Here is a 27802-nt window from a genome sequence, read left to right on the forward strand (position 1 = left end):
ATACTCTGTTCCAACAGGCTGAGTGAACAGAGGACGGGCAAGGGGGTTTCTACCACAGGGTCCAGCACAGCACCTGTAAGGATTAGGCACCCAATAAACACGAGTTTTCTCGTCCCTTCCTTAACTACTTGAAGCCAATTTATAAACATGCAGCAGAAGCCAAAAGAGAAAAAAACAAAAAAAACAAAACACCCCAAAATGAAGAAACACCACACCGATGCTTAAAAGTACAAATAAAGACGTACAAATAAATGTATACTATATTTAAACAGCAGTAACACTTCTCATTCTTAGTTCATCTTCTCGGCACAATGTGCAGCGGCAGGTAGGAAGATCTCTCCAAGGTTGCTCCAAAGCCCATGGGAGTGAATGTTCCGGTAGACCTGGGGCTCTGCTGATGGGGGCCGGGCCACGTGGGGACAATGGTGGCACCAGGCCCGGTCACCTCTGTACCACTCATTAGTGGTCTGGTTGGTGGCAGCCAGGTACAAAGTGAAGCACAGGTAGCCCCCCAGGAGGAAGCTCAGCATCACAACAAAACCCAGCATGAAGACGATCCTTGGCAAGGTCAGGAACAGGTACTGGGGGCAGAGAAGGAACAGCACGTTAGGCAGCCACGCTGTGACACAAGTAAGGGCCAGCACCCACCAGCTCTGGCCTCGTCTGCGACACGTGACAGCTGCCGCCCCAGCTCACCCACCTGTACACACACCTGACCCACTGAACACAAAACAGAACCATAAATGGCGCTGACAAACAGCCCCGGAAGCAGTCCTAGCATGCAGGAGTTTACTGTGGGATAAATGAAATGGGCACACCGAAGGAAAAGGAAAAGGATACTAGGAGATGTGACTATGCCAGTCAGCTACTTGTAAAACAGAGAAATAAATACAGATCTTCTTTCATGCATCACAATATAAATCCAGACGGACACAGGAGACCAATCTCTCTCTCAACACAATATGGCCAAAGAAACACACGTACGAGAGTATTCACTGTAGTGATTTTCACAGCCCCTCTTCCGAAAAGAGGAAGTCCAGTCGTGAGAAAGAGTAAAATCTTGGGGTAATGATACTATGGTATAATAAGGAGCCGGTACAAACGAGGCCAATTTTTACATACTGATTCGGAAGAGACATTGGCAAAATATTGCCGGATAAGAAAGACAAGAGGCAAGGATCCACATGGGATCATATTCTTATAAGAAACAAAAACACACTCCATGAAGGTGGGTAATATCGACAACCACAGGAAAAAAGCCTGAATGTACACACCAAACTACAAAAGAGGTGGCCTCTAGGCAGTGAGCTGTTGGGAAGGGCAGGGTACAACCCCCAGTTTTCATTTTTTTTTAAAGATGCTTTAAATTTCATGTGTTTTCCCCCAGCTTTATTGAGACAGAATTGACATGACATTGTGAAAGAAAGCTTAAGGTGCACGTGACGTATAGCAAATGATCACAACAAGGTTAGTTGTTTCAACTACAAGTTTGTGCCTTTGAGCCCTTTCCCCCTCTTCTCCCCCTTTTCATTTTAAGCACTTCTGGACTGCTTGAATTTTTAGAAGTTATTTTTTAGAATAAAGAAAATGAATTTTGACAGTGTTCAGTATCTTTGAAAGGCAAGAGTAAGAGAGGCAGGCGCATCAAAACTCTTCACAGGAGGGACCTTCTAACTGAAGTCACAAAGAAAAGAGACAGATTCGATGAGAAAGGATGTCTAAATTTTTTTATAGGATTTTTTTTATACAAAAGAGGATACACAAACAGAAAACAAATACAGGAATGAACTATGATTATTATATGATCTCAAATCTAAAGTAATTCTAGTATAATAAAGGACATAATTCGCAAAAAAAGATATACAAATGACTGCCAAACAAGGAAAGTAATCAAAAGTAATAAAGAAATATAATTCTTTAAAAGGGTACAACATGTATTCCTACTAACATAGAAGCACCTGCCACCACCAGGCATCCTCAATGTCCACCCTGACACAACAAAGTGAATACTTGCCAATCACTCTAAGCACAAGGTTTTATTTTATTAATGTCATTTATTTTGACAGAGAGAGACAGCGAGAGAGAGAGAGAGAGAGAGAGAGAGAGAGAGAGCGAGCGCAGGTGGAAGAGGGGCAGAGAGAGACAGGGAGAGAGAGAATCCCAGGCAGGCTCTGTGCTAGAAGCCCCACCTAACCACAATGTTCTAAAACACAATTTGACGATATATATTAAAATCAAAAGATTTATTTATAAATGTTAATAATCTTTGACTCAGGGGTACCTGGGTGACTCAGTTAAGTGTCGGACTTTGGCTGAGGTCATGACCTCGCGGTTCGTGGGTTTGAGCCTCACATTGGGCTCTGTGCTGACAGCTCAGAACCTGGAGCCTGTTTCAGATTCTGTGTCTCCCTCTCTTTCTCTCTCCCCTCCTCCCCCACTCATGCTCTGTCTCTCTCTTTCAAAAATAAGTAAATGTTAAAAAAAATAATAATAATCTTTGACTCAGTACATATACTTTTTGGAAGCTATCCTACAGAAAGTCCTAAATACAAAAACAAAACCATATACACTGATTACCTACCGTAAAGGGGAAAATGCACTTCACCAATGGAGAGAGCTGGTGGGCACCACCTTAAGCAACAGATCAAGCTAAGTGTCACTGACCCTGTGTTCCACCTGATGGGATGCAACATGAAATACACATTCCTGCCTAGAAAGCATTTTTGCCAAAAATATTTAACCTGAATCTGATCAGGTCTCTAGAACTAACTTCCAGTTCACATTAATATTAAGGAACAGAGAAAAATTAGTTGACACAAGTAGGAAAAAGACAAATTTAGACCAAGGGACATTCTAAAAGACTACTAAACTACTAAATGTCAACTTCATAAAAAAAGGAAGGGCATTATTTTAGACTATGAAACTAAAAAGATATGACATTCAAATGCAATGTGTTAACTACAAGGTGGATTCTGCTTCAAGGAGGCAAAAGAGCTTTATAAAAGACATATTTGAAACAATGGGGAAATTTAAACATGGACTAGATTATATATTACATATTTACTATATATTCTATATTTATTATGTATTTATTACTACTTTTCCTTGGTGAGATAACAGAATTGTAGTTATGTTGGAGGTTGACATTCTATAAAAATGCATGTTCCAGGGGCGTCTAGGTGGCTCAGTCAGTTGAGTGTCTCTTGATTTCAGCATAGGTCATGATCCCAGGGTCGTGGGATCAAGCTCTGCACTGAGTGTGGAGCCTGCTTAGAATTCTTTCTCTCTGTCTGTCTGTCTGTCTCTCTCTCCCTCTGCTCCTCTCCCCTGCTCCTGCTCTCTAAAATTAAAAAAAAAAAAAAGAAAAATTAAAAAGAATAAAATTTTTTTTTAAATGCATGTTCAAGTACTTAGGGGTGAAGCAACATAATGTCTCCAGTTTGTGTCTAATATTACAGAAAAATACAAGGGGCACCCAGGTGGCTCAGTTGGTTGGGCGCTGACTTTGACCCTGGTCATGATCTCGCAGTTCGTGGGTTCGAGCCCTGCATCGGGCTCTGTGCTGACAGCTCAGAGCCTGGAGCCTGCTTTGGGTTCTCTGTCTCCCTCTCTCTCTGCCTCCCTCTCTCTCTGCCTATCCCCCCCTCACACTCTGTCCTCTCTGTCTCTCTCAAAATAAATAAATAAACATTAAAAATTGTTAAAAAAAAGAAAGAAAAATACACAAAGAACAGATTAAAATGTTAATTTTTAAATCTAGGTGGAAAGTATACAGGTAACTTTTCAGTATGTTTGGACACTTACATAAATGAAAAAAACTGAAACAAAAACTACTCAAGGATAAAACAACAAATCACTACACACCTATCAGAATGGCTAAAATGAAACACAGTGATAACATGAAATGCTGGAAAGAATGCAGAGAAACCAGTCATTCCTCCATCACTGGTGAGAATGTAAAACGGTATATTTTACTCTGGTACATTACTCTGGAAAAGAGTATGGTGGTCTTTTTCAAAACCTAAAATGGACTTATCAATCCGACAATCACAGTGAAGAGGTATCATGCAGGAACTAGTAAATGGGAATGTTCAACGCAACCTTTTTAGTTAATAGCTAAAACCCAGAAACTACAGAGATGTCCTTCAAAGGCTAAATGGTTAAGCAAAGCGTGGTCCACCTATACTGTGGAATACTATACAGCAGCAAAAAGGAAGGAACCCTAAATACATGCAACCATTTGCATGGATCTCAAGGAAACTGCACTGAGTGAAAAAACCAATCTCTAAAAGATAGGATGTGATTCCATTTATATAGCAATCATGAAATAACATACTAATAGAGATGGAGAACAGAGTAGCAGTAGCAGGTATGCAGGATGAGGCTGTGGCTATAAGGAGTAACACGAGGGAGTCTGTGGTGATGGACACAACATGCTGACTATAGTGGTGGTTATGCAGACACACACATGCGACAGATTACACAGATCCACACAGACACACACACACACACACACACACACACACACACACACACCACCAATGAACACATATGTAACTGGTGAAATCTGAATCAGCTCTGCAGATTGTGCCAATGTGCGGATTGTGCCAATGTGCCAATTGGTTTTGGCATTGGGCTGTGGTTGCCTAGGGATGCTGGCATGGGGGGAGGGGCTGGCAGTGGGGGCAGGCTTAGGAGTGCATAGGCTTCCTGTAGGTTTCTTTGTAACCTCCTGTAAATCACAGTTATTTCAAAATAAATTTAAAAAAATACTAGCTTTTACTGTGCATTTTATCATATTAAGACAGTCTCCTTCCATTTCTATTTTCTGAGTGCTTTTATTAGAATGGGTGTTGAATTCTGTGAAACACTTTTCAGTATCAAGAGAAATAACCATGTGGGGCATCTAGGTGGCTCAGCTGGTTAAGTGTCTGACTTCAGCTCAGGTCATTATCTCATGGTTCATGAGTTTGAGCCCTACATCAGGCTCTGTGCTGACAGCTCGGAGCCTGGAGCCTACTTCGGATTCTATGTCTCCCTCTCTCTCTGCCCCTCCCCAACTCACGCTGTATGTCTCTCCCTCTCAACTATAAATAAACATTTAAAAAAAAGAGAGAGAGACAGGGAAATGACCATGCTATTGTTCTTTATATTTAATAATGCCTCATAAAATACTAATCAATTTCCTAACATTGAACCAACCTTGCATTTATGGAATACATTCCACTTGTTCATTTTCTTTGAACAAAAGGGAAAAAAAAACAAGAAGAATTAACCAGTTACCTAAAACAGTGACTGCTCACAAGCTACTTCCCATAAATGCAGTAGAAATCTTTTAGCCATCAAATGAGTCTTTATAAGAACCCTACATTATTGTAAATTAATTTTGACAAAGTGCCAAAACAATTCAATGAGCAAAAAACAGTCTTCTCAAAAAAAAGATGCTGGGACAACTGGATACCCGCATACTAAAAGTATGAAGTTGGAACCCTACCCTACGGCATGTGCGAAATTTAACTCAAAATGACCAGAGGCCTAACCTGTAAGAGCTAAAACTACAAAAACACTTAGAAGAATATGTAAGTGTAAATAAATCTTCACGACCTTGGATTAGGCAATGGATTCCTACATATGACACCAAAAAGCACAAGCAATAAAAGAAAAAAATCAACTTAAAATCAAAATGTAAAACTTTTGTATTTCAGAGAAAACTATCAAAAACAAGAAAAGACAACCCACAGAATCGGAGAAATCATTGCAAATCGTATATCTGATAAGGGTCAAGTGTACAGAATATAAAAAGGATTCTTACAACACAAGAATGAAAGACAACTCAATTTAAAGATGAGCCTCTCAGGGCGCCTGGGTGGCTCAGTTAATTGGGCATCAGACTTCAGCTCAGGTCATGGTCCCACTGCTTGTGAGTTTGGGCCCCGCATCGGGTTCTGTGCTGACGGCTTGCAGCTTGGAGCCTGGAGCCTGCTTTGGATTCTGTCTCCATCTCTCTGCCCCTCCCCAACTCAAGCTCTGTCTCTCTGTCTCTCTCTCTCTCTAATATGAAAAAGAAAATTAAAAAAAAAAAGATGAGCCTCTCCTCCAAATCTTCTTGTCCAAAGAAGATATACAAATGGCTAATAAGCACACACAAAGTTGCTCAACATCGTGAAGTCATCAGGGAAATGCAAATCAAACTGCAGTAAGGTATCGCTTCATGCCTGTGACGAGGGCTATGATCAAAAAGACAAGTAATAACAAGTGTAGGCGAGGCTGTATGAAGGTGGAACCCTCACACGTTGCTGGTGGAAATGTAAAATGGTCAAGATACTTTGAAAACAGGCTGGCAGTTCCTCAAATGATTACAAACAGAGCTACTATATGATCCAGCAATTCTACTCCTGGGTGGAACTCAAGAGACATGAAAACACAAAAACTTGTACACAGATGTTCAAAGCAGCATTATTCAAAAATAACCAAAAAGTGAAAACACTCAAATGTCCATAACTGATACATGAATAAAATGTGGTATGTCCACACAATGGAGTATTATTCAGCCATAAAAAGGAGTGAAATACTGGTTCATGCAACAACATGGATGAACCATGGACACACCATGCTAAACAAAGAAGCCAGCCCAAAAGACAGACTGTGTGTTATGTGAAATGTCCAGAAAAGACAATTCCATAAAGACAGAAGGCAGATTAGTGGTTGCCAGGGGCCAGGGAAGAGGACAAAAAGGAATGACTGCTAATACGTAAGAGTTTCTTTTTTGGGGTGATGCAACATTCTGAAATTAGATGGTGGTGGTCGTTACACAACTCTGAACCACTGCACTATATAGTTTAAAAGGATGAATTTTGGGGCACCTGGTGGCTCACCTGATGGTGCGTCTGGCTCTTGATTTCAGCTCAGGTCACGATCTCACTGTTCATGAGATCAAGCCCCATGTTGGGCTCTGTGCTGACAGCATTGAGCCTGCTTGGGATTCTCTCTCTCCCTCTCTCTTTGCCCCTCCACTGCTTGTGCTCTCTCTCTCTCTCTCTCTCTTAAAATAAATAAACATGAAAAATAAGATAAAATTAAAATAAAAAAAAAAAATAAAATAAAATAAAATAAAATAAAATAAAATAAAACAAAATAATGAATTTTAGGGGCACCTGGCTGGCTCCATTGGAAGAGCAAGCAACTCTTGATATCAGGGTTGTGAGTTCAAGCCCCACACTGGGCATAGAGATTACTTAAAAAAACAAACAAACAAACAAACAAAAACCCTTAAAACAAAAAGGATAAATTTTACAGTATATGTACTGTTATCAACTAAAAAAATTATATATTCTTTTTTTTTTTTAATTTTTTAAGTTTATTATTTTGAGAAAGAGACCGAGCAGGGGAGGAAGAGAGAGAGTAGGGGAGAGGGAGAATTCCAAGCAGGCTCCACGACAGTGCAGAGCCTGATGCTGGACTTGAACTCACAAATTGTGAGATTATGACCTGAGTGGAAACCAAGAGTCAGACGCTTAACCAACTGAGCCACCTGGGCACCCCATGTTCATTTTTTAAAAAGGAATGGCTTCACCTCTTGACTGGGAAAATAAATATCCTTTTTCCAATGTTGAATCCTAAAGTCAGAAACGTACATCCCACAACCTAACTCCGTGAATATTAATTACCTGAATAAGAAAGACAATGTCAATAACCTGCAAGTGTCCAAGGTCATCAACGTAAGTCTCCAGATACAAGTCCGACACCACCACCAACTGGACCAGAAACACGGTGCTCACAACGGCCATGGTGGCAGCTGAGGCCGTCAACGTCAAGAGGTAGATGAGGAAGTACCTGGCGTTCCAGGCCCCGATACAGTTGTTCACCCAAACACAGTGATGGTCAAAACGGTGCACACACCTGTTACACACACCTGCACGGAAAAGGGAAAGTCACAGCCCTGAGTTAGTCCTTGAAGAAACAGGAGACCATGCACACCTCTGAAATTTTTACAAACTGACTCCTGGCAGTAGACGTTGGAGGAAATGGCAACTGCCATCACCAGGCTATTAGAAGTGCAGGGTCTAGTACGGTAGCCGCGAGCCACAGAGGGGTACTGAGCACTTAAAATGTGGCCATGAGGAAAACCTGAAAGAATACTGTTTATTTTGCTAAATTTAGAGTTGTTTTTCCATTTATGCAATGCTCCTTTAAGTTCAATGTTAGCAATGCTGAGATGACATAAGGGTTAGTGAATTTACTTAACTTGCACAGACTTAACTTTGAAACTGATGCTTTTTTTTTTTTATGTTTATTTTTGAGACAGAGAGAGACAGAATGTGAGTGGAGGAGGGGCAGAGAGAGAGGGAGACACAGAATCTGAAGCAGGCTCCAGGCTCTGAGCTGTCAGCACAGAGCCTGACGCGGGGCCCGAACTCACGAACTGTGAGATCATGACCTGAGCCGAAGTCAGACACTTAACCGACTGAGCCATCCAGGTGCCCCAAACCAATGCCTTGAAGTCAAATTAATTCTTCTTATAGAGATGAATCATTACGTAACTATTAAAGGAAAATGATTATGTTATGGAAAAAACTTGTAAGAATTTCTAGAGTAACTTGGGTACGTGAATCTACTCTTCCAACTGCAAATTTTATGAAATCTAAATAAAGGTCAAGAATTTCCTATGAAAATTTATTGTCTCAATTGAGATGTGCTGTAAATGGAAAATATATACCAAATTTCAAAGACTTAGTATGAAAAGGAGAATATAAACTAACCCATGCATGATTTTTACAACTGACTACATGTTAAAATGGTGTTTTAGGGGCACCTGGGTGGCTCAGTGAGTTGAGCGTCTGACTCCTGATTTCATCTCAGGTCATGATCTCACAGTTCGTGAGCTCAAGCTCCACAGTGGGCTCTGTGCTGCCAATGTGAATGAAGCCTGCTTGGGATTCTCTCTCTCCCTCTCTGCTCCTCCCCTGTTCACTCTCTCACTCAAAATAAATAAACTTAAAAAAAAAAGCTCTTACATAAACCATGATATTTTAAATAGGTTACGTTAAATAAATACATAATTAAATTTAACGTTGCCTCATCTTACGTTTGTAATGTGGCTACTAGGAAATTTAAATCACACATGTAGCTCACATTATATTTTTTGGGCAGCACTAGTCTAGAATCTTGGCTACTCCCCAGAAGAGTAGGCTCTGCCAGCACTGAAATCTGCAAACACAGCATCCCACAGAAGTCCTGTTGGGCAACACGCCCCGCCATGCGGCAAAGGATGAGCTGTTATGCCTGGGGCTGAGTTGCCCACTATGTAAGAATATCGAGACCTCACCTTCAGTCATCTGAAGGAGCCGCTATCTGGCCTCTACAAGCAGAGGCTGCCCATGCCTGGGAGACAAATGGCCTTGCTTTAGATTTCTGGAACCTTCCCTTACTGACAAAGCCCACGTCTGTTGTACAAAGTAGAGAGGGAGTTGGGGCGCCTGGGTGGCGCAGTCGGTTAAGCGTCCGACTTCAGCCAGGTCACGATCTCGCGGTCCGTGAGTTCGAGCCCCGCGTCAGGCTCTGGGCTGACAGCTCGGAGCCTGGAGCCTGTTTCCGATTCTGTGTCTCCCTCTCTCTCTGCCCCTCCCCCGTTCATGCTCTGTCTCTCTCTGTCCCAAAAATAAATAAACGCTGAAAAAAAAAAATTAAAAAAATAAATAAAAAAAAATAAAATAAAAAACAAAGTAGAGAGGGAGCAACCGAAGCCAAACTTACGGCAGTGCTTGGATCGCGCTGGTTTCCTCACATTGCAGGTGAAGCACTTCATATTCTTTGGGAACATCACTTCATCGAATTCATAAACTTGAAGTAATGAGAACTCGTTTGCTTTTGTTATAGTGCCTGAAAAAAGGACAAATGTCAGTTTTGAGCAATACGGTAGACTGGACATTCACAAAATCTGTCCTGACAAAGTGCAACTAAAACTTATATATTTAATATTCTAAATAACTCACTTTAAATAAAGTTTTGGGGCACCTGAGTGGCTCAGTCGGTTAAGCACCCGACTTTTAATTTCAGCTCAGGTCATGATCTCACAGTTCGTGGATTGTGGACAGTGGGATCGTGGATCCCACTGTGGAGCTCTGCATTGACAGGGTGGAGCCTGCTTGGGATTCTCTTTCTCCCTCTCTCTCTCTCTGCCCCTCCTCTGCTCGCTCTCTCCCACGATAAATAAACTTAAAATTTTTTTTAAATAAATGGCTTTATTGAGATACAACTCACAAGCCCAATTCGCCAATTTAAAGTGCACAATTCAACATATTTTAGTACATTCACAGAGTTATGCAACCATCACCACAACCAATTTTAGAATGTTTTTATCACTTCAAAAAGAAACCCGTTAGCAGCCACTCCACATTTGTCTCTAATCCCAGCCCCTGGCAATCACTAATCTACTTTCTGTCTCTATGCATTTGCCTTTTTTGGATATTTCATATGAATGGAATCATACAATTTGTGGTCTTTTGTATCTGGCTTCTTTTTTTTTTTTTAAGTTTTATTTTATTTATCTTGCAACAGAGAGTGCGTGTGCACACATATGCAGGGGAGGGGCAGAGACAGAGAGAGAGAGAGGGAGAGAGAGAATCCTAGGCAGGCTCCACACTGTCAGCGCAGAGTGCCACGCGGGGCTCGAACTCACGAACTGTGAGATCATGACCTGAGCTGAAATCAAGAGTCAGACACTTAACCAACTGAGCCACCCTGGCGCCCCTCTGGCTTCTTTCATTTAGCACAGTTTTTCAAGGTTCATCTATGTTCTAACACGTCACTCCCTCATTCCTTCCTGTTGCTGAATACTGTCCCATCGAATAGGCACACCGCAGTTTACCTGTTCATCAGCTGTCGGACCCTTGGTGCTTCAAGGATAGAAAGGCTTAAATGGAAAGGCATGGAGGGGCGCCTGGGAGGCTCAGTCAGTTAAACATCCAATTTCAGCTCAGGTCATGATCTCCCAGTCCATGAGTTCGAGCCCCGCCTTGGGCTCTGTGCTGACAGCTCAGAGGCTGGAGCCTGCTTCGGACTCTGTGTCTCCCTCTCTCTCTCTGCCCCTCCCCCGCTCATGCTCTGTCTCTCTCTGTCTCTCTCAAAAATAAATAAACATTAAAAAAAAAAAAGTAAAGACATGGAAAAAAGATACCAAGCAAATATCAATCCAAAAAAGTGTAATAATATTAACATCACACGAAAGAGAACTGAAAGCAAAGAGCGTTACTAGTGACAAAGAGGCTAATTATATTTTGAAAAAAGATTCAATGGAACGAGAATACCAATTCTTAACTTGAATGCATACAATACAAATGTACACATAACCATGATATACGTATACACACACACTATAAGTAAATAAGTAAAGCAAAAATTGCAAGGAGAAATCTCAAATCTACCATCAGAATGAGATAACATGCCTCTCTTGATAAGTGATCACACAAAAATATTAGTATGAATATAAAAGACTTGAACATAATTTAAAAACTTGATCTAAAGGACTTATATGCTGTCTGTGCCTAAGAACAAGAAAACATACTCTTCCAAGCACACACAGATCATTTACAAAAACAACACGTGACCGCCATAATGCAAATTATCAATAAAATGTTTAAAAGAAACTGTGTCATAGGGATCACAAACTCTCTATATAACACAATTATTAGTGAAGAGATCAAAAAATAAACTAAGAGTATATGGAAAATTTTAAGCAGTTCTAAATAACCCACAGGTCAAAGAAGAAATAACTTACAAAACAATCACAACCGAAAGATCATGAGACCACTATGTATCAACTCTTTTGCAAAGTCCTCAGAGGGATCACTGGTCTGTAGCATGGTAAGACTGACGGCTGCCGGTCTCTGTAGTGAGAGCCTCAACTTACCAGGGTTGCTTACGCAGCTGAGCGTGAAAAACACCAGGTTTATAACCAGTAGCAGGTAGGGCAGGAGAAGGTAATGCAGGGAGAACCCCAGCTCCTGACAGTAGCCAAATACCTCCCAGGTGTATTCAGCGTAAACCATCCCTTGCAAGAGGAGGTGCAGCATAATGAAGGTGTGGTTTCTGAAAGGAAGTAGACACGTGGCTGTTTTACAGGGCCTTGTCCATGAAGAAACCATGTAATACTAAAGTTAACCCGGGGCCAACCACTTCCTTTGGGCTTGGGATAACAGCAAGAATTACATAACAATGCGACACAGTCCTCACAGTGCCTAGCAATAGCAAGCATTCAATATTTGTTATCCATTACGATTCTCATCTTTGCTGGGAAGTAAGGTATCAGGATAGATTTCTTTTTACAGAAATGCATGTCAATATATCCCCACTCTTTAAATATTTCTGTCAAAACTCCAGAAATAAAAGGCAGGTTATTTATGAGCAGAGGTCCTGAACCAGGACTCTTGATCCTTCCAGCCTCCTTCCCCATACCACAGCTGGAAACCAACAAGAAACTTCCTGAAGCTACAGGACAGCAACAGTTAGCAATCAAAACAGAAGAGAAGATAGTATGTAATCTGTGAAATATAAATACCGTGTGTGGAAGAGGTAATGAAGCACTTTTCGCATAGCTCTCTGAAGGCATTCTGGAATTATACAGGAAATTACCTAAAATAAAAGAAAAGGATTCAGTTTCATTTCTCACCCCCCCCCCCCAACTCCCAAACAAATTAGATGCTTCCCGGTCAGCCGTCAATACTGGTGATCTTGTGTTTCTGCACACGGGCAGAGAAGAGATTTAAGAGAGAATAGAAAGGAGGGCTTCACTCAGCTGGTCTGCCTTTGATGCCAGCAACTCCTTTTTCACCCCAGCACCAAAGAAAGCACCATGTCGGGGTCTTCAGGCAAAGGGAGGTGAGCAGAGGGACTAGACTAGGTAATGCCAATGTGAATTCCACTCCTTTCCCTGCCTTGGGTTCAATCTCAGATTCCAGAGTCCACACCTGCAGTCACTGGGCATTAGCCCAGGTCCCTCCCAAGTGAACCCCCTTGCCAAAGGCCACTGACCCCAACTTTGCTCACTTGGATTCCTGAAGGAGTGTGGGCAGCTGATGCTCAGCTCTCTCCTCATACAGCTCCCAGTTCCACTCATCAGACCCCTCCAGGCAGACATTGCTCACATCCATGCCCCATCACAGGCATCAAATCCAGAGAAAAATAGCCAACCTCGAGAATGTGATCTTCTCTCAAAGCAACATCACAAGGTTACTTCCAAAGTAACAAAAAACAAAACCCACACACAAAAAAAACCCAGAGACTTTCGGATACACCGTAACTGCCATAAATGAAAGAAGTGAACAAATGAATAAAAATGACATCTGTGTTTTGTTCCATCAGGGAACCGGTGAGCCTATTTTAGATGTGGTAGTCACAATCCAGTGGTCTCCAAGCATCGTGGTTACCTGGGCTCCTCCTCTGACCAGGCCTCTCGGGTAATGGGTTTTTGAGCAGATGCATATCGTAACAACACCAACCAGCACCAGAGCCAGGTAGAACAAGAAGAGAACCAGGAAGTCCATCCTGGGGCTACAAAGAAACAGAAAAAGTGTGACTACAACTGAGGGATAAAACCTATGGTGCACATTCTCAGACACCAACTCCCTAAACAGAATTCATCAGCCCTTGAGCACACACTGCCTCGCACTAGGGCCTCCCAGATGGTCCTGAGTTCTTCTGCTTAGGGAGTTTTCTAATCAAACCACTGTGATGTCTTTAGGGCACCTCCCGCCTGCAAATTCCAAAATAAAACCGGGGGGAGATATGCCAAATGCATACACCTTCCCTCCCACCAGCAACAAATCATCTTTGTACTTCCTTAAACACTCACATAGACATTGATACAGAACGTACCCAAAATAATCTGCTGACGTTACTGGAACAAGCAAACCCCAGAGGCAGTCAGGGACCCACTCCCACAGCAATCAGGGATCACCCACAGGGGCCAGAGTCAACACACAGGTCTGTATTAACTGGAAATGGTTACTTTGGGTCTTAGCAAGTATGATTTGGAGCTGGACTTCCAACTGAGATCAGCAAACTACAAACTATTCACCAGGTAAGACAGAGGAAACAAAGAGCAGCAATTCTCACGTGATTCAGGGTCCCCAGCCTACATATTTCTGGTTTGGATCATTTTCAATCGGCAGCTCGGGCATTCCTCCTCCCAACATTCACGGAGAATCCAAACGGCATCCCGTCCTGTGCAGCGGCGTGCGCCCGGTGCAACAGGTGGCACCCAGAGCTGCCGGGGGCATGGTTCTAGAAGGCTGGATCTGGCTGCAGAGACATCGATAAAACACTCACATAATAAAACAGGGTGGGAGTCAGGAGCGGCAGAAATTGTGGAAAATAATTTGAAAGTGGGGGGATATTGTGTTACCTACCGCAGGGTGAAAGGGGTTGTACGACTTCAGGAGGAAAAGCTTAATTGGGAAGAATAAGGCAGGAGCCTTGGATCCCCGTTCCTATCCCTAATCCCTGAGGTGCCCACACTGCCCACCGAACAGAAAGGCTTTCCCAGGCTACGGTCCCGGCGGGCGGACGAGGCCAGAGCTTTCCCGGGGGCCGGAACCCTGGGTGGGGGGCGGGGTGCAGAAGGCTCGGCGGGCATACGGTGGGTACCTAAGCACCCGGCGGGGCGGAAAGGCGGGTCAGCCTGGGTGTCAAAAAACCCCTGAGAGGCGGCCTTAGCGCCTGGATCGGCCAACCGCCAGCCGTACTAAGCCGGCGCCGTCAGGGCGCCTCTCTAGACTTCCGTCGGACCTGTGACGTTAGCACGCGACGCTCGCCGCCAGGCCGACTTCCGGCGGAAGTCCGTGCGGACGGCAGCTGGAGGCGGGGCCTGCCGCTCGCGACAGAGCTGTCCCGGGTGTCCCTAGCTGCGCACCTGGGCTCCTCCGGAAGGTGGTCTTGTGTTGGGGCCGGAAGGTCGAACTTTGGGACGCTGTTGCCAGAAATCTTCCTAAACGACGGTCCTAAGCTAGCGCGGGCGAGAACGCCGGTGCTGTGAAGCGGCCCGAGCCGCCTGGCGGCTTCGGTAGAACCAAGCCAAGCAGGGGCTCCGGCTGGCCCGTGGCAGGCACCCTTAGGGGCTCCTGTACTGAGTCTTCGTGAAGGGCAGGATTTGCTTTTTTGCTTTTTGCCAGCCACGCCGTTGGGCTCTGTCCGAACCGTTCCAGTGTCTTTGCGCCTGCTGTCTCAGAACAGCTCTGAACATGCTGCCCCTGGGAACAATGACAATTGCTTGACTCCAAACCTGGAGGATAAGAACTAAGGCTGTTTAATGACAGTTGAACCTGGGGTGAGAAGAGCTGCTTCCAAACATAGCACGGAGAAGTCTCCCGTGGAGCGTTCCTTTGCTCCGAACGCCTCTGAATCCGCTGGGACCAGTCTATTCTTGATGCCTCTGAAAAATCAGTCAGGCCTGTCTTCCCTTTGAAGGGAAATGTCTGATCTCCAAACACTGGCTTTAAAGCTCTTCTCTTTTTCTGTCTTTGCTACCTACCCCAGCTTCTTGATTCCTTTTCTTCTTCCTTTTTAAAAAACTTACAAGCTGGGCACCTTCTGGTACATGATGTGCAAGGCCATCATGAACTTGTGGACACAGTATTGAAAAACAAATTCCCCAAATCAGAAGATGTGATGCCTCCCCCCCCGCCCCCCGCCTCGGGGGCGGGGGGACTGTAAGTTATGGATGGAACGTCATCACTTATCCAGAGTGGGCTGGATTGCATCAGTGTCTCCAGCTGACTCACCTTGCTGCTTAATTCTGAGCTTGTGGTTAAGTATTTTGAGTTAATTTTTCTTTTCTTTTTTTTTTTTTGCTCATAAATGCAAGTTTACTTTTATCCCCATTCATTTTTCTCCAGATGACACTTAACTTTTAATCTTGGTTTGATCACCTATGTATTTTGCGTTGTCTTTAATTTAGAAAAAAATTTTCACAATTAATACTGTGTTCTTGTAAAAGAAACTATACAAAACAAAAACAAAACCCTTCCTTGAACATCACCCCGAAATCCCAATCCCTTGAAAAAATTAACCACTTATTTAGTATATCCTCCCCAAATTCTTTTGTACATTTATGCATAGGGGTACCTGGGTACAGCCAATTGACCTGGCTCAGTCAATTAAACGACTCTTGGTAGCTCAGGTCTTGATCTCAGGGTTGTGAGTTCAAGCCCCATGTTGGGCTCCATGCTGGGCATGAAGCCTACTTAAAAAATAATAATCTTATACATTTATTCATAAGTATTCAACAAATATATATTGAGCACCCAATATATGCCAGGCACTTTTCTAGGCACTGGGAATATAGCAATAAAACAGAAATGTTCCTGTATTTTATAGTTTACATCCTAGTATATATACACAAATATATAATTTGTTGTTTACAGAAATGGCATCATACATAATGGTACTCTATCTTCCTTTTTGTTTTTTTTTTTTTTCAGTCTTGGTGATCTTTCCACATAAATATCTATTATATTGATTTACCTCATTATATGCATTTCATTACATAGCTGAGCTATCACTCGTTTTCCAGGGTCCCAAATTCCAGTGCCTACAGGGACTATGCAAATAATAAGTAGAGTGACAAAGTAGAGCAAGTTTATTTTTTTCTAAGCAGAAATAGCTGTTTATGCAGACCAAAAGGATTGATAACTTGAATTACAGTGTTTCAAGAGTACTTGAAAATCTGGGTTTTTAGAACATAAATCTGATTTTTTAAATAAATTAATAATTTATTTTTGAGAGAGAGAGAGCATGCATGCACAAGCAGGGTAGGGAGAGAGAGAGAGAGAGAGAGAGAGAGAGAGAGAGAGAGAGAGAGAGAGAGAGAAAGGGAAACACCGAATCCGAAGCAGGCTCCAGGCTCTGAACTGTCAGCACAGAGCCCCATGCGGGGCTTGAACTCTCAGACTGAAATCGTGACCTGAGCTGAAGTCAGACACCTAATCAACTGAGCCACTCAGGTGCCCCCATAAATCTAATTTTTTTAGTGTTGGCAACTAACCTAGGCTTTTAAAACACCATTCAGGCTAAGCAGAACATACCTGCAGGACAAATTTCGCCCAAGGGCCACCAGTTTGCAATATACTGTTCTATTACTAAACATGGAGATTCATGTCAGTTTTTGCTATTACAAACAACGCTACAGTGGAAATACCTGTGTGAGCTTCATTGCACGCAACTAGGTGTGTTTTTCTAGGGCAGCTATGTGAAGTAGAATTTCTGGGCCAAAGAATATATAAGCATTTTAATTTTAATAGATGCTGTTACATTGCTTTTCCACCACAAATGTCTGAATCTGTCTCTCCAAACCCTTGCCAGCATTTAATAGATCAGTTCCTTTAACATTTATCATTCTAATGGATAAAATGACATTTTATTTATTTGCTCAACAAACATTTATAAAGTGATTCCTGGGTTCCAGTTACTGTTGTAAGCACTTAAAAAAATTTTAAATATCATTTAATGTTTATAGGAACTCAATGAGATAATAATAATAATAATAATAATAATTATTATTATTATTATTAACCTATAGATGAAGAAACAGGCACAGAGAAGTTAAATTTCCTAGGGACATAGAGCTAGAAAGCATTAGAGATTCAAACTCAGACCTTTGGACTCAAGAGTCAGTATTCTCAATTACTGTGCTGTGCTATCTTGATCACCACTAGCCAGTTTCTAGTGATGAATGTCTTATGTGCTTATTGGCCAATTACGTTTCCTCTGTTGTGAGTTGTTTACAGTTATCCATTTTTATTTGAGTTGTTTACCATTTTCCTGTTGCTTTGCAGTACTTATTTACATATATTATGTATTTGTTAAGGTACGGACTAGCTGCTTCTCTTGGTTTAGCCCCCTCCGCCCTCAAAAAGCAAACCCCAAAACAAGGATTTGGTAAAGGCAGCTTGTTTGTTTTTTTTTTTTTAATTTTATTTATTTATTTTGAGAGAGAGAGCACAAGCAAGGGAGGGGCAGAAAGAAGGAGAGAGAATCCCAAGCAGGCTCTGCACCATCAGCACACAGCCCAGTGCGGGGCTCGAACTCGTGAACCTGTGAGATCATGACCTGAGATCAAGAGTCAGACGATTAACCGACCACGCCCCCCAGGTGCCCCCAAGTAGCTTGTTTTTGGAGATAATCCCAGGAAACATGGCGAGGGATTGGGAAAGTGAGAGAAGACTGGAAAGCCAAGAAAGCAGATGTTGATGAGTACAGGTGGGCATGCGGACCTCAGTCCCACCGGGGACCCTCTGAGAGGCTCCAAAGAATATGCCTCCGAATCGTTCCACTGAGGGACAGCGCAGCAGCGGTATTCACCCAGCCATTGCTGAGGTGGTACCTCCCTAGTCCTTCTGGCCTTCCCACACAGAGCCCAGCCCAGCCCCAAGGAGAGAACCCCCTGAAGGAGAGACTCCATCAGCATGTACAGGAACCATTGCAGGTGACCTCTCCAGTGGGCTGCGGGGATATAGGCAGGACACCTACAATGTCTGCTTTGCTGTTAGGACCGAGAGATCCCCAAACACAATGGCTGCAATAGGAAAGAAGTCTATTTCTTTCACACACTATTGTCCTGAGGAAGGTGGCAGTCCACAGCAGCCGGCAGTTCTGTCCCAGGAGATCCACAAGATCACACAAAGACCCAGATTCTTCCTATCTTGTTCTCCACCACCAGGCAAAAATTCCCAAACTTTCTCTGTGCAGGGCACCCTTAAGTGCCTTAGAGATTCTTTCACAGAGCTCCTAAGCCCAAAGAAATATCTAACAATCTCCACTCTTAAATGATGAGCTCCAAACAACTTCATAAATATTTATGTCCTAACAACTTAGTGTCCGTTGCACAGTTTATCAAACTTTAAAATCAGATTGGGAACCACTGTTCTCATTATTTGCTCCATGTGGATATTCCAATAGCAACTGCTTCCTAAATCCATCTTCTCAGAGATACAATATCAGGAACTTGGTGACCTAATGTTGAAAATGTGAACTAGTTCAAGCTGTCATGTCATGCACGACACAGAAATAGCTTTGTTTCCTCAAAATGTTAAGATGCCCCACAGCACCCCTAGAAGCTTGTTCTGGCACCCCACGGCACTTTGTGCACAGTTTGGAGACACAGCACTAGGGTGGTGTCCTTACCCCCAGGTCACCACCTTCGAGCCCCTGAGAAAGGGAAAAGAAGGAAAGGAAAGGCCGTTTACCCTTAAGGATGGAACTCGTAGGGGGCGCCTGGGTGACTTGGTTGGTTGAGTGTCACAATGTCATAGTTCGTGAGTTCAATCCCCGTGTTGGGCTCTGCTTGGGATTCTCTCTCTCCCTCTGTCCTGCTCCTCCCCCCTTCTCTCTCAAAAGTAAATAAACAAACTTTAAAAAAATTAAAAGCAAACAAAGAAGAATGGAACTTGTAAACTGCACTTAGCTCTTCCTGCTGAGATCCCATTGGCCAGAAGTTAGTCACATGGCCAAAGGGGAGCTGGGAAATGTATCTCTGGCTGTGCTGCCAGGTGTTCAGCTAGCACTTGATAGGTTATTACTAAAAGGAAGAAGTAGATATTCTCTATCGCATTCTGAATATTAACCCTTTATCTCTGACATAAACTCCAAATATTTTCTTCTATATATCACATATGTGTTCACTTGGTATTAACTTGGTTAATAGTGTTTTCGTCACACAGAGCTTTTAAATTCCAGAATACGTTTATCAGCCTTTCCTTTGTGACTTAAAAAAAAAAAATCTTATTTAGGGGCTCCTGGGTGACTCAGTTAAGCATCCGACTTCAGCTCAGGTCATGATCTCACAGTTTGTGGGTTTGAGCCCCACATTAGGCTCTGTGCTGACAGCTAGCTCAGAGCCTAGAGCCAGCTTAGGATTCTGTGTCTCCCTCTCTCTCTGCCCCTCCCCTGCTCGCGCTGTCTCTCTCTCTCTCTCTCTCTCTCTCTCTCTCTCTCTCTCTGTCAAAAATAAATAAAACCTAAAAGAAATTTTAAATCTTATTTAAAAGGTATTTTTGGGGCACCTGGGTGGCTCAGTTGGTTAAGCATCCAGCTTCAGCTCAGGTCATAATCTCGAGGTTTGTAGGCTTGAGTCCCGTGCCAGACTCTGCTGACAGCTTGGAGTCTGGAGCCTGCTTCGGATTCTGTGTCTCCCTCTCTCTCTCTGCCCCTCCCCCTCTCGTGATCTGTCTGTCTCTCTCAAAAGTAAATAAACATTAAAAACAATTTTTAAGGTATTCTTTACTCCAAAATTACACACACACACACACACGCACACACACACACACACACACACACACACACACACACAAATACACACACAAATATATTCTCCAGTATTTTCTTCTAGTTGATTCATACTTTGATCTGTAATTCATCTGGAATTTCTTCCTGTGATGGCTGAGATAATTTCAGAAGGGAAGGAAGACACTTAAAGTGTGTAGCCAAGGAACTAGGTATTTGTCAAATTCTCAGCTGCCTTCCAATTCACATCTGTGCTTTTCATGACACTCTTCTGCACAGACATTATACAATGGACACTGAGATTCCCTACTCCCCAGGTAAGCCACACACCTCCCTATGTGCTCTTTGGGTCAGATTGAACTACCTCAGCTCAGGGGGTGGGGGACTTCATTGGTATCAGTCAGTCAAGGCAATCCTATACTCCTTATCACAGTAATTTTTCAAAACAAAAGCCAGCCTCTGGAATACCAGAGACCCAATCAGAATGAAGCTAGGGTCCCCGTGCCATGGTGCCTCTTCTCCCCAAGATTGAATAAAGATATTAAAGAAGAAGCCTGTAGCTTCACTTCCTTTACCTTGGGACTATGAAGAAAGTCAGTCCAAGAAAGAAGTCTACACACCGGGGAGGGCAGACCTGAGAGAGGCACAGAGAAATGAAGTCTGAGCCCTGAGCAAACCGTGCCTGAAGCTTACACCACCTCTGGACTTCCCTGTTAGATGAGCCAAAAGTCCCCTTTATTTTTTAAAACCATGTGGAATTACCTCTTCTGTAACTTGCAACTTAAAACCTCCAAATCTTGAGAGAAACACGTAGTCACTGAGCTCTTTTTTCCCCACCTCGTATTTTTCTTTTTAAATTCATTTTACACTTTATAGAAATACATACATAACAACATAGAAAAAGGCTGTATTTTACTGTCTTAACTGCTTGTGTATTTCTTGTGTATTTCTATAAACATATAAAACATGAATTTTATGGGGCGCCTGGGTGGCGCAGTCGGTTAAGTGTCCGACTTCAGCCAGGTCACGATCTCGCGGTCCGTGAGTTCGAGCCCCGCGTCGGGCTCTGGGCTGATGGCTCAGAGCCTGGAGCCTGTTTCCGATTCTGTGTCTCCCTCTCTCTCTGCCCCTCCCCCGTTCATGCTCTGTCTCTCTCTGTCCCCCCAAAAATAAATAAACGTTGAAAAAAAAATTTTTTTTAAAACATGAATTTTATATATTCATTTAAATGGTTTACATAGATACAATCATAGCATGCAGACAATTTTCGAATTTTAGTTTATCATAGGTGTTATTCCTCTATCTAGACAGTTTTAATTATTAATCAGGGATGCAACATAATGACCTCAATATCATCTTATTATTAGATATTTGTATTATTTCCCACTTTTTAATTTTATAGTTTTGCAAGTAACCTATTCAGAACTTTTATTTTATTTTTTTCAGTTGAATTACTTTCCCGGGATAAATCTCTCAGTGGTTTGTCGGTTCCTGAAACTCATGCGTTTCCCACATTTTACTTTTTCCCTCTGTTCTTCAAAACCTCCAAGCATGAACCTTGATGCTTGTGTTCTATAAATAGCACAGGAGAAAACACTATTTAAGCCTAAAATCAAAAACCGAATTCAAATGTGATAGGAAGGACTGTAGCACCTGTGAAACATACAGCAAAGAATTTCTCCTGGGAGCATTCCTAATCCCTCCTGTCAGCCCCTGAAACTAGACCTGTGGTATCAGTTTTTTACCTGCTGCAAGATCGGTTGACAGGATCAACCACCGTTTATACCATGATCTCTTGTCCCCCAGGGAATGACTGAGGCAATACTTTGGAAACGGGATACAGGACTTCATAGCTACCCTCGCAACAGACAAATACAGCGCACGAGGCTCGTTTACAGTCAGTGATTTATTGGTCAGGAGGAATTTTACAATGGAGGAAAACAGGAAAAATTTTAAAAGGGACATCGCACAAATATTTTTGTTGGAAGGCAAGGATGGGTCTGTATCTGCTTCTTACTGTATCAGGGGCAGCGATTTTAATGCCTAGCTCATAACAGATGTTCAATAAAAATACATTGCATGAATGCAAGAAAAAAGATGACATCCACCCAAAGGAAATCGATATCCTGGATATCACTGAACCACAGAGTCCTCCGGCCGGTCCCTGGGGCCATGTCTTGTACATTAGCCAGCTTGGAACGCAATGTAGCTTATACTTTCGAATTTCCACTTGGCCTTTGCTACCTTGATTATGCCCCTTAGAGCAGCTGTGTTCGGCTACGACGTCCAACGGGACTGTCAGGGCAGAACCTCCATTTCCTGATTGCTTCTGAATCGGTCTTGACCTGGTACACTGCTCAGCTCTCCTTACCCAAATGTTCTGTTACTCTGGTCACCAACACTGCAGTTCACACATCAGCTGTGGTAGCCCTTGGAGAACGAGAGTGTAAGCACACTTGGATTATCTCTTGTTATCTGAAATTCAAATTTAACTGGGCATCTTCTATATTTGTTGGCTAAATCTTGGAGATCCTATCTCCAGCCGCCATCGGGATGCCTCTCCATAGAGCTTCTAGTTTTCTACCTTGGTTGGGACCAAGAGGTAGTCTCACAGTTGGAATCTGGTTACCCCTTGGCTAGTAGTGCGGAGCAAAAGGAGCGTCCAGCCCTGGACATTGAGTTGGGGCTGAGTCGTCTCAGGACAACCACTGGGACATTTTCAGAAAAGAGAAGCTGTCTGACAACCTGGAGAAAAGGGGAGCAAGAAATTACAGGCGGGCTGGTGGAGGACAGTGCCTCCATATAAACTATACAGGTTGTGCTCTGCCTGTTTGATGTGTGTGTCACACAGAAAGAGGGTAGAGAAGGACAAGGGACAGTCTTGTGAATGCTCTCTCAGAGCTGGGAGGAAGAAATGAATGGCACTTCGTGGCCGTGAGACAGACACCCTGAAGGCATCCCGTGAAAAAACCCTGCTTCTTTGCTCCTTTTCCTGCTCTGTCCTTGCTAGGACCTGCACCCCTGCCCTCCACATGGCTTGTAACACCAACAATGTGTGTCCTCCTTATAAAGGTCAAGGAGATAATGATCTCTTTGGAGTCTCCCAGCACAATAGAAAACACCTAAGGAGTGACGGGGCGAGGTGGCATCATGTATGTTTTCCAAGACCAGTAAGTCCAGATCCCTTGATACGAAGACCCCTGGCTCCAGGGTGTAAGTGACTTATGGAGGACACCTGAGCACTCGTCTTTGTTTTGACAGGTTCCTGGATGCCTGGGAGGACACGTATGCCAGACCACATCCTCCCTAAAAACCCCAGTCCCCAAATAAAGATGAGACTCACGCCCCTTTTCCTTTCCGAGTGTCCCAGACGCCCTGTCTGTATGTGCTCTCTCTACATCTTCAATAAACACTGCTCTCACTTCCTCCTGGCTCGCGTTTGATTTCTGCCCTGCACAAAGCCAAGGACCATCTTGGCTGGCCCCGCGGAACCCCTTCTGGATGCTCGGACCTAGCCTGCCTATATCAGTTAGTTCCTGAGTCATGATTTCCTTATTAACATTCTGGACACCCAAGCACATCGGGGCTGACGCTGGACTCTGTGAAGCACAGACATGAATGTCATCCCAGGAAGAAATTCAGAATGAGTGTGGGGTGGGAAGTCATGTAGGGGTTAAGAGTGTGACCTCAGGAATCAGGCTTCCTGAGTTCCGGTCCAGGATCCATCTCTTGTGGTTGTGTGGTTTTAGGCTGGTTTACTTAATCTCTCTGAGTCTCAATTTCCTCCTCTATAAAGTAAGGATAAGAGAATCTACCTCAGAGGGTTGTTGGGAGGTTAAATGAGATAATGCAGGCATGCAAAACACATCCAATGAATTTGGGCCACTAGTCTCATGGTTACCAAACACGACCAATACAGAAGAACAAAAGTGGGAGGTGTTACCAGGGTTCTTTCTGTTTCGAGTAATAGCCCAACTCAAACTGGATTAAATAACAAAGGACACTTCATGGCCTCTGCCACCGTAAATGTTCAGAGATGGGGCACGCTTCAGAGTTTGAATCAGCAGCTCAATGGCATCATCAAGGACAGAGGTTGTTTTTGTCCCTCGCTCTGTCACCCGAGTAACAGCTTCCTTCCCCAACCAGCTTTTCTCCCGGTGGTGGGATGGCTGCCAGCCACCCAGTGGAGCTTCATGCTTCCGCATTCACTTCCAAAGAGAGGCCAATGGGGAGGTTTGCCCTGGGATTCCAAGTAGGGGTGCTGAAATTCACTCTGACTTGAGTCATGGGCTCACCCTTGAACCAGTGACAGGGCCTGGAGAATGGAACGCATCACTTGGTGAGTTAAATGAGGGCCCCTGCCGAAACTTCAGGGGGGATCAATTTCTCCCAAAGGCGAGAGGAAGATTCCAGATGGAGAGCTGGTAATACTAGAAAGGGACATGGATGCTGGGTAGGCACTCAGTAAGTGGGTATCTAGTAAGTTCTTTGTGGAATGATAGAAATATGTCAGAAGCGTCCCCCCAAGTTAGGTGAAGCCCAAGATGAATGAAATGTGCAACCATGAAAACACGGGCTGCTAGGGACACGGCAGGAGCGTGTGGTAGATGTCCTTCATTTCCCAGACGCAAAGGCAAATCTATTAATAAAATTCCTTCCTGGCAGCTGTCTCCTGGTGTAGACTCAAGGAAATGTATATTCAAAGGAAGGGGGAGGAAATTTTAGCCACAAAGCCGCAGTCCCCAGTGCTGCAAGGTCACCTGGAACGGATGCAGCTCCTCAGGACGAGCACAAAGGTGTAAAGGGAGACGGGGCAGAGGCTCTCCAACGTCACGGCCGGAAGGAAAGGAGGAGCTGGCAAAGAAGGCCAAGAGAGGATGGGCAACCTAACTTGAGGATGAGGAGAGAGGGCCGTCATGGAAGGCAAATCAGGAAGTGCTGGCTAATCTCTCCAGGGAGGCCGGAACAGGGGAGGCGCATCGAGAGGCCTGGAATGAGCATCCCACAGGCTCCGTGAAATGTCCCTGGAGAACCCCTTATCCTGCCTTCAGCACTGACCGTGAACTAGCCCACCAGGTTCCGATGGCCCCCCTGGGCCAGTGAGCCACCGGGGCAACTCCTCTTCAGAGCCTGATACAGCTGGTGCCTCACTGATAGGAGGCTTACAAAGCCTGCAGCCTGGGGCAGAGGGACACCCTGAGCCTGCAGTGTCAGAGCGGTTCGGAACACTAGTCCGAAGCAAGAGAACCAGAGGGAGAGGCGTCCGGGACACATCGTTCGTTGTCACACATACCGATAGGTGGTTTGTTACAGCAGCTGGTACTCATCACCCTGGTTATCTCACTCCGATGGTGCTCCCAAGAGTGGGGTGGGGCCCCAAGAGGGGAGCTTGTGCAGCTGATAGGAGTTCACACAGCTGCAAAGTCAACCGTCCTGAACGCCACCTTCTTTGTTTTCCCATAGCTGGACCTAGCTTGGCTCCCATGACCCAGGTTCCAACGGAGCAGCAAGTCTGCTCCTCCGAGCCTCCCTCTTGAGTCTCCCTTCCTTGCCCTCCTCTCAAGCTCTTATTTCTTTTGGGTGTGAAAGAGGCTCTTAGTTCCCCCTGAAAGCAGCCCCACTCTGTGGTTTATAGGGTAAACCGTAAGTTTTGCGATAATCTTTTTTCCTTTCCGTAATCCCCAACCTGACACCAAAAAAATTAGTTTGACTTTGAGACATCTGTCTTTTCAAAAGACATCTGTCTGCAGTCTACTTAGGGGGTTGAAAAACAGAAAGGTGGCTCTTTCAGGGTTCAGTCTCCCTCTGCCCACCCCCGCCTGCCCTTTCATAAGCCCCTTCCCCCACCAAATACCCTGATGACTGGGGGAAGAGCTATGGACACAAGGAATGAGAAGGCAACTTCTCAGTGCCCCAGACTCTCTTCTCTGCCACATTTGTGTATATCTCCCTGTTTCATTCCGGGCAGGAGTGGAATGGTTAACTCAGATGGTTTACATAGACACACAAAACAAGCTGCAATAACTTTAATGTGAGCAGAGGGGAGACAAGACAAAAGGGAAATGGGCATAAGACAGATGAGGTGCTCCCGCGGGCTGATCTCATTTCTGTTGTGGAAGCAGGTGCTGGCAGAGGCTCCCGCTGGCCCTTGGCTCACAGACCAGTTCCACATGCAACTTCAGGCCTATGACCTGTGACGAGGGCTGCACAGAGTCAGGCCTGCCTGGCCCCAGACACAGCAGCTACTTTGTTCATCACTATTGTCTCACTAACACTTCCAACAGAACGCCAGTGGGATTTACTATCCGAAACGCTGCTCATCACAACACCTTCTTCTTCCAGGAGCACTCCCGACAAGCTCCCTCCTTAACTCACACCAGACCCGTGGTCAAGAAAGCCCCCAACTTTTGGCCTGTTTATCGCTAAGCCAACTCTCCTCCTGTCTTGCTAGACGGAAATGGCTGTCACAACCATCATCGCTGACTGTGGAGACTGAGTCCCACCCACCATCTTCTCCAGCATCCCAACAGTTGCAGGCTGGGTAGGAAAATCTGTGTCTTTAGCTGTGGTAGAGACAACACCAAGTGTTTGCCACACTGCTTCCTCTCCCCGGGCACAGGGGAAGACTACATCTTTCAGGCTCCTTGGAAGTTTGTTCTGGGTATTGAAAAAGTGGACAGAAGAAATGTAGGTCGCTTCTAGACTGGGCCTCTAAAACATTCTCGTGCAATCCTCTGGCTATCTCTTCCCCTTCTGCAGTGACCTCTGGAGAAGCAACCACACATTTATATGTCTGTACAAGATGGAAGGCTCAAGAACCCAGAGGACATTCTGCCCCTAACCCAGGAGAGCCATCCAACCCATGCTGGACTGTGATGTAGGTGATACATGAAATTTCATTATGTTAAGCCACGGAGATTGGAGATTGTTTGTTACAGCAGCTATAATTACTCATCTTGACCAGTACACTATCCAAGTTGCCGATGAAAGCCATAGCATGGCCCCATGGCAACCATCAAAATGTCCTCAAAATTCCATTATGCCATTGGTCAACTTCAGCCCTCATGTCATGGGTATGGACAATCATGTGGACCAACCCCTTGATCCCCCCCAGCAGGCAGTCACCTACTCCCCTGCCTTTGTCACCTGAGGTCTCAAGGACACCGTGAAGATATACTCAGAGGCTTTGGGTAGCAGTACATGACAAGACTGTAAGATATCAATTTCCAGTTTGGACTCGGTCTGCTCTGTCCAGAGGCGCTGGACGTGTCAGGTAGACTTGGCACGGAGAAAGGACACCAGCCAATTTTAATCGTAGGTCTGGGTTTTCTCAATCAATCCCTTTCTGCCCACCCTTGCTCTCCTTGGCCAAGGCCACATACCCAGCTCTCGACCCATAGAGAGTCTTTGCGCCATACTCTGATAAAACTTCATTGTGATAATGCATTCATTTGCTAGCGCTGCCATAGTAAAATACCACGGACTGGGAGGCTTAAACGATAGAGATTTATTTTCTCTCAGTTCTGGA

The 27802-nt window shown here is 44.2% G+C and overlaps 1 protein-coding gene across 3 annotated transcripts; it reads right to left on the reverse strand.

The window, feature by feature from the left end:
- Positions 1-221: 221 nt before the first annotated feature.
- ZDHHC4 (zinc finger DHHC-type palmitoyltransferase 4) lies at positions 222-14795 on the reverse strand. 3 transcript variants are annotated; one of them, XM_047839253.1, is made up of 8 exons: positions 14406-14795; positions 14113-14298; positions 13425-13548; positions 12557-12630; positions 11909-12087; positions 9754-9879; positions 7695-7912; positions 222-581 (listed from the first exon to the last, which is right to left on the reverse strand). In XM_047839253.1, exons 3-8 carry the CDS (start codon positions 13539-13541, stop codon positions 291-293), a joined length of 1005 nt encoding a protein of 334 aa, XP_047695209.1. In that variant the 5' UTR covers positions 13542-13548; positions 14113-14298; positions 14406-14795; the 3' UTR covers positions 222-290. The 3 variants fall into 3 exon arrangements, with proteins under 3 accessions (XP_047695209.1, XP_047695208.1, XP_047695210.1); XM_047839252.1 differs by having other exon boundaries at positions 7668-7912; XM_047839254.1 differs by lacking the exons at positions 13425-13548; positions 14113-14298; positions 14406-14795 and adding an exon at positions 13045-13414 and having other exon boundaries at positions 7668-7912.
- Positions 14796-27802: the final 13007 nt, after the last annotated feature.

Source organism: Prionailurus viverrinus, chromosome E3, assembly GCF_022837055.1.
Source record: "Prionailurus viverrinus isolate Anna chromosome E3, UM_Priviv_1.0, whole genome shotgun sequence".
NCBI classification, from domain to species: Eukaryota; Metazoa; Chordata; class Mammalia; order Carnivora; family Felidae; genus Prionailurus; species Prionailurus viverrinus.

What these genes read in the sequence shown, in the direction of transcription:
- ZDHHC4 (XM_047839252.1), bottom strand. Translation starts at nt 13,541, where the DNA reads ATGGACTTCCTGGTTCTCTTCTTGTTCTACCTGGCTCTGGTGCTGGTT. An exon ending in TGGTCAGAGGAGGAGCCCAG is followed by an intron (nt 12,631 to 13,424) that starts GTAACCACGATG and finishes CTTTTATTTTAG; the next exon opens with GTAATTTCCTGTATAATTCC. An exon ending in AGCGCGATCCAAGCACTGCC is followed by an intron (nt 7,913 to 9,753) that starts GTAAGTTTGGCT and finishes TTTTCCGTGCAG; the next exon opens with GTGTGTGTAACAGGTGTGTG.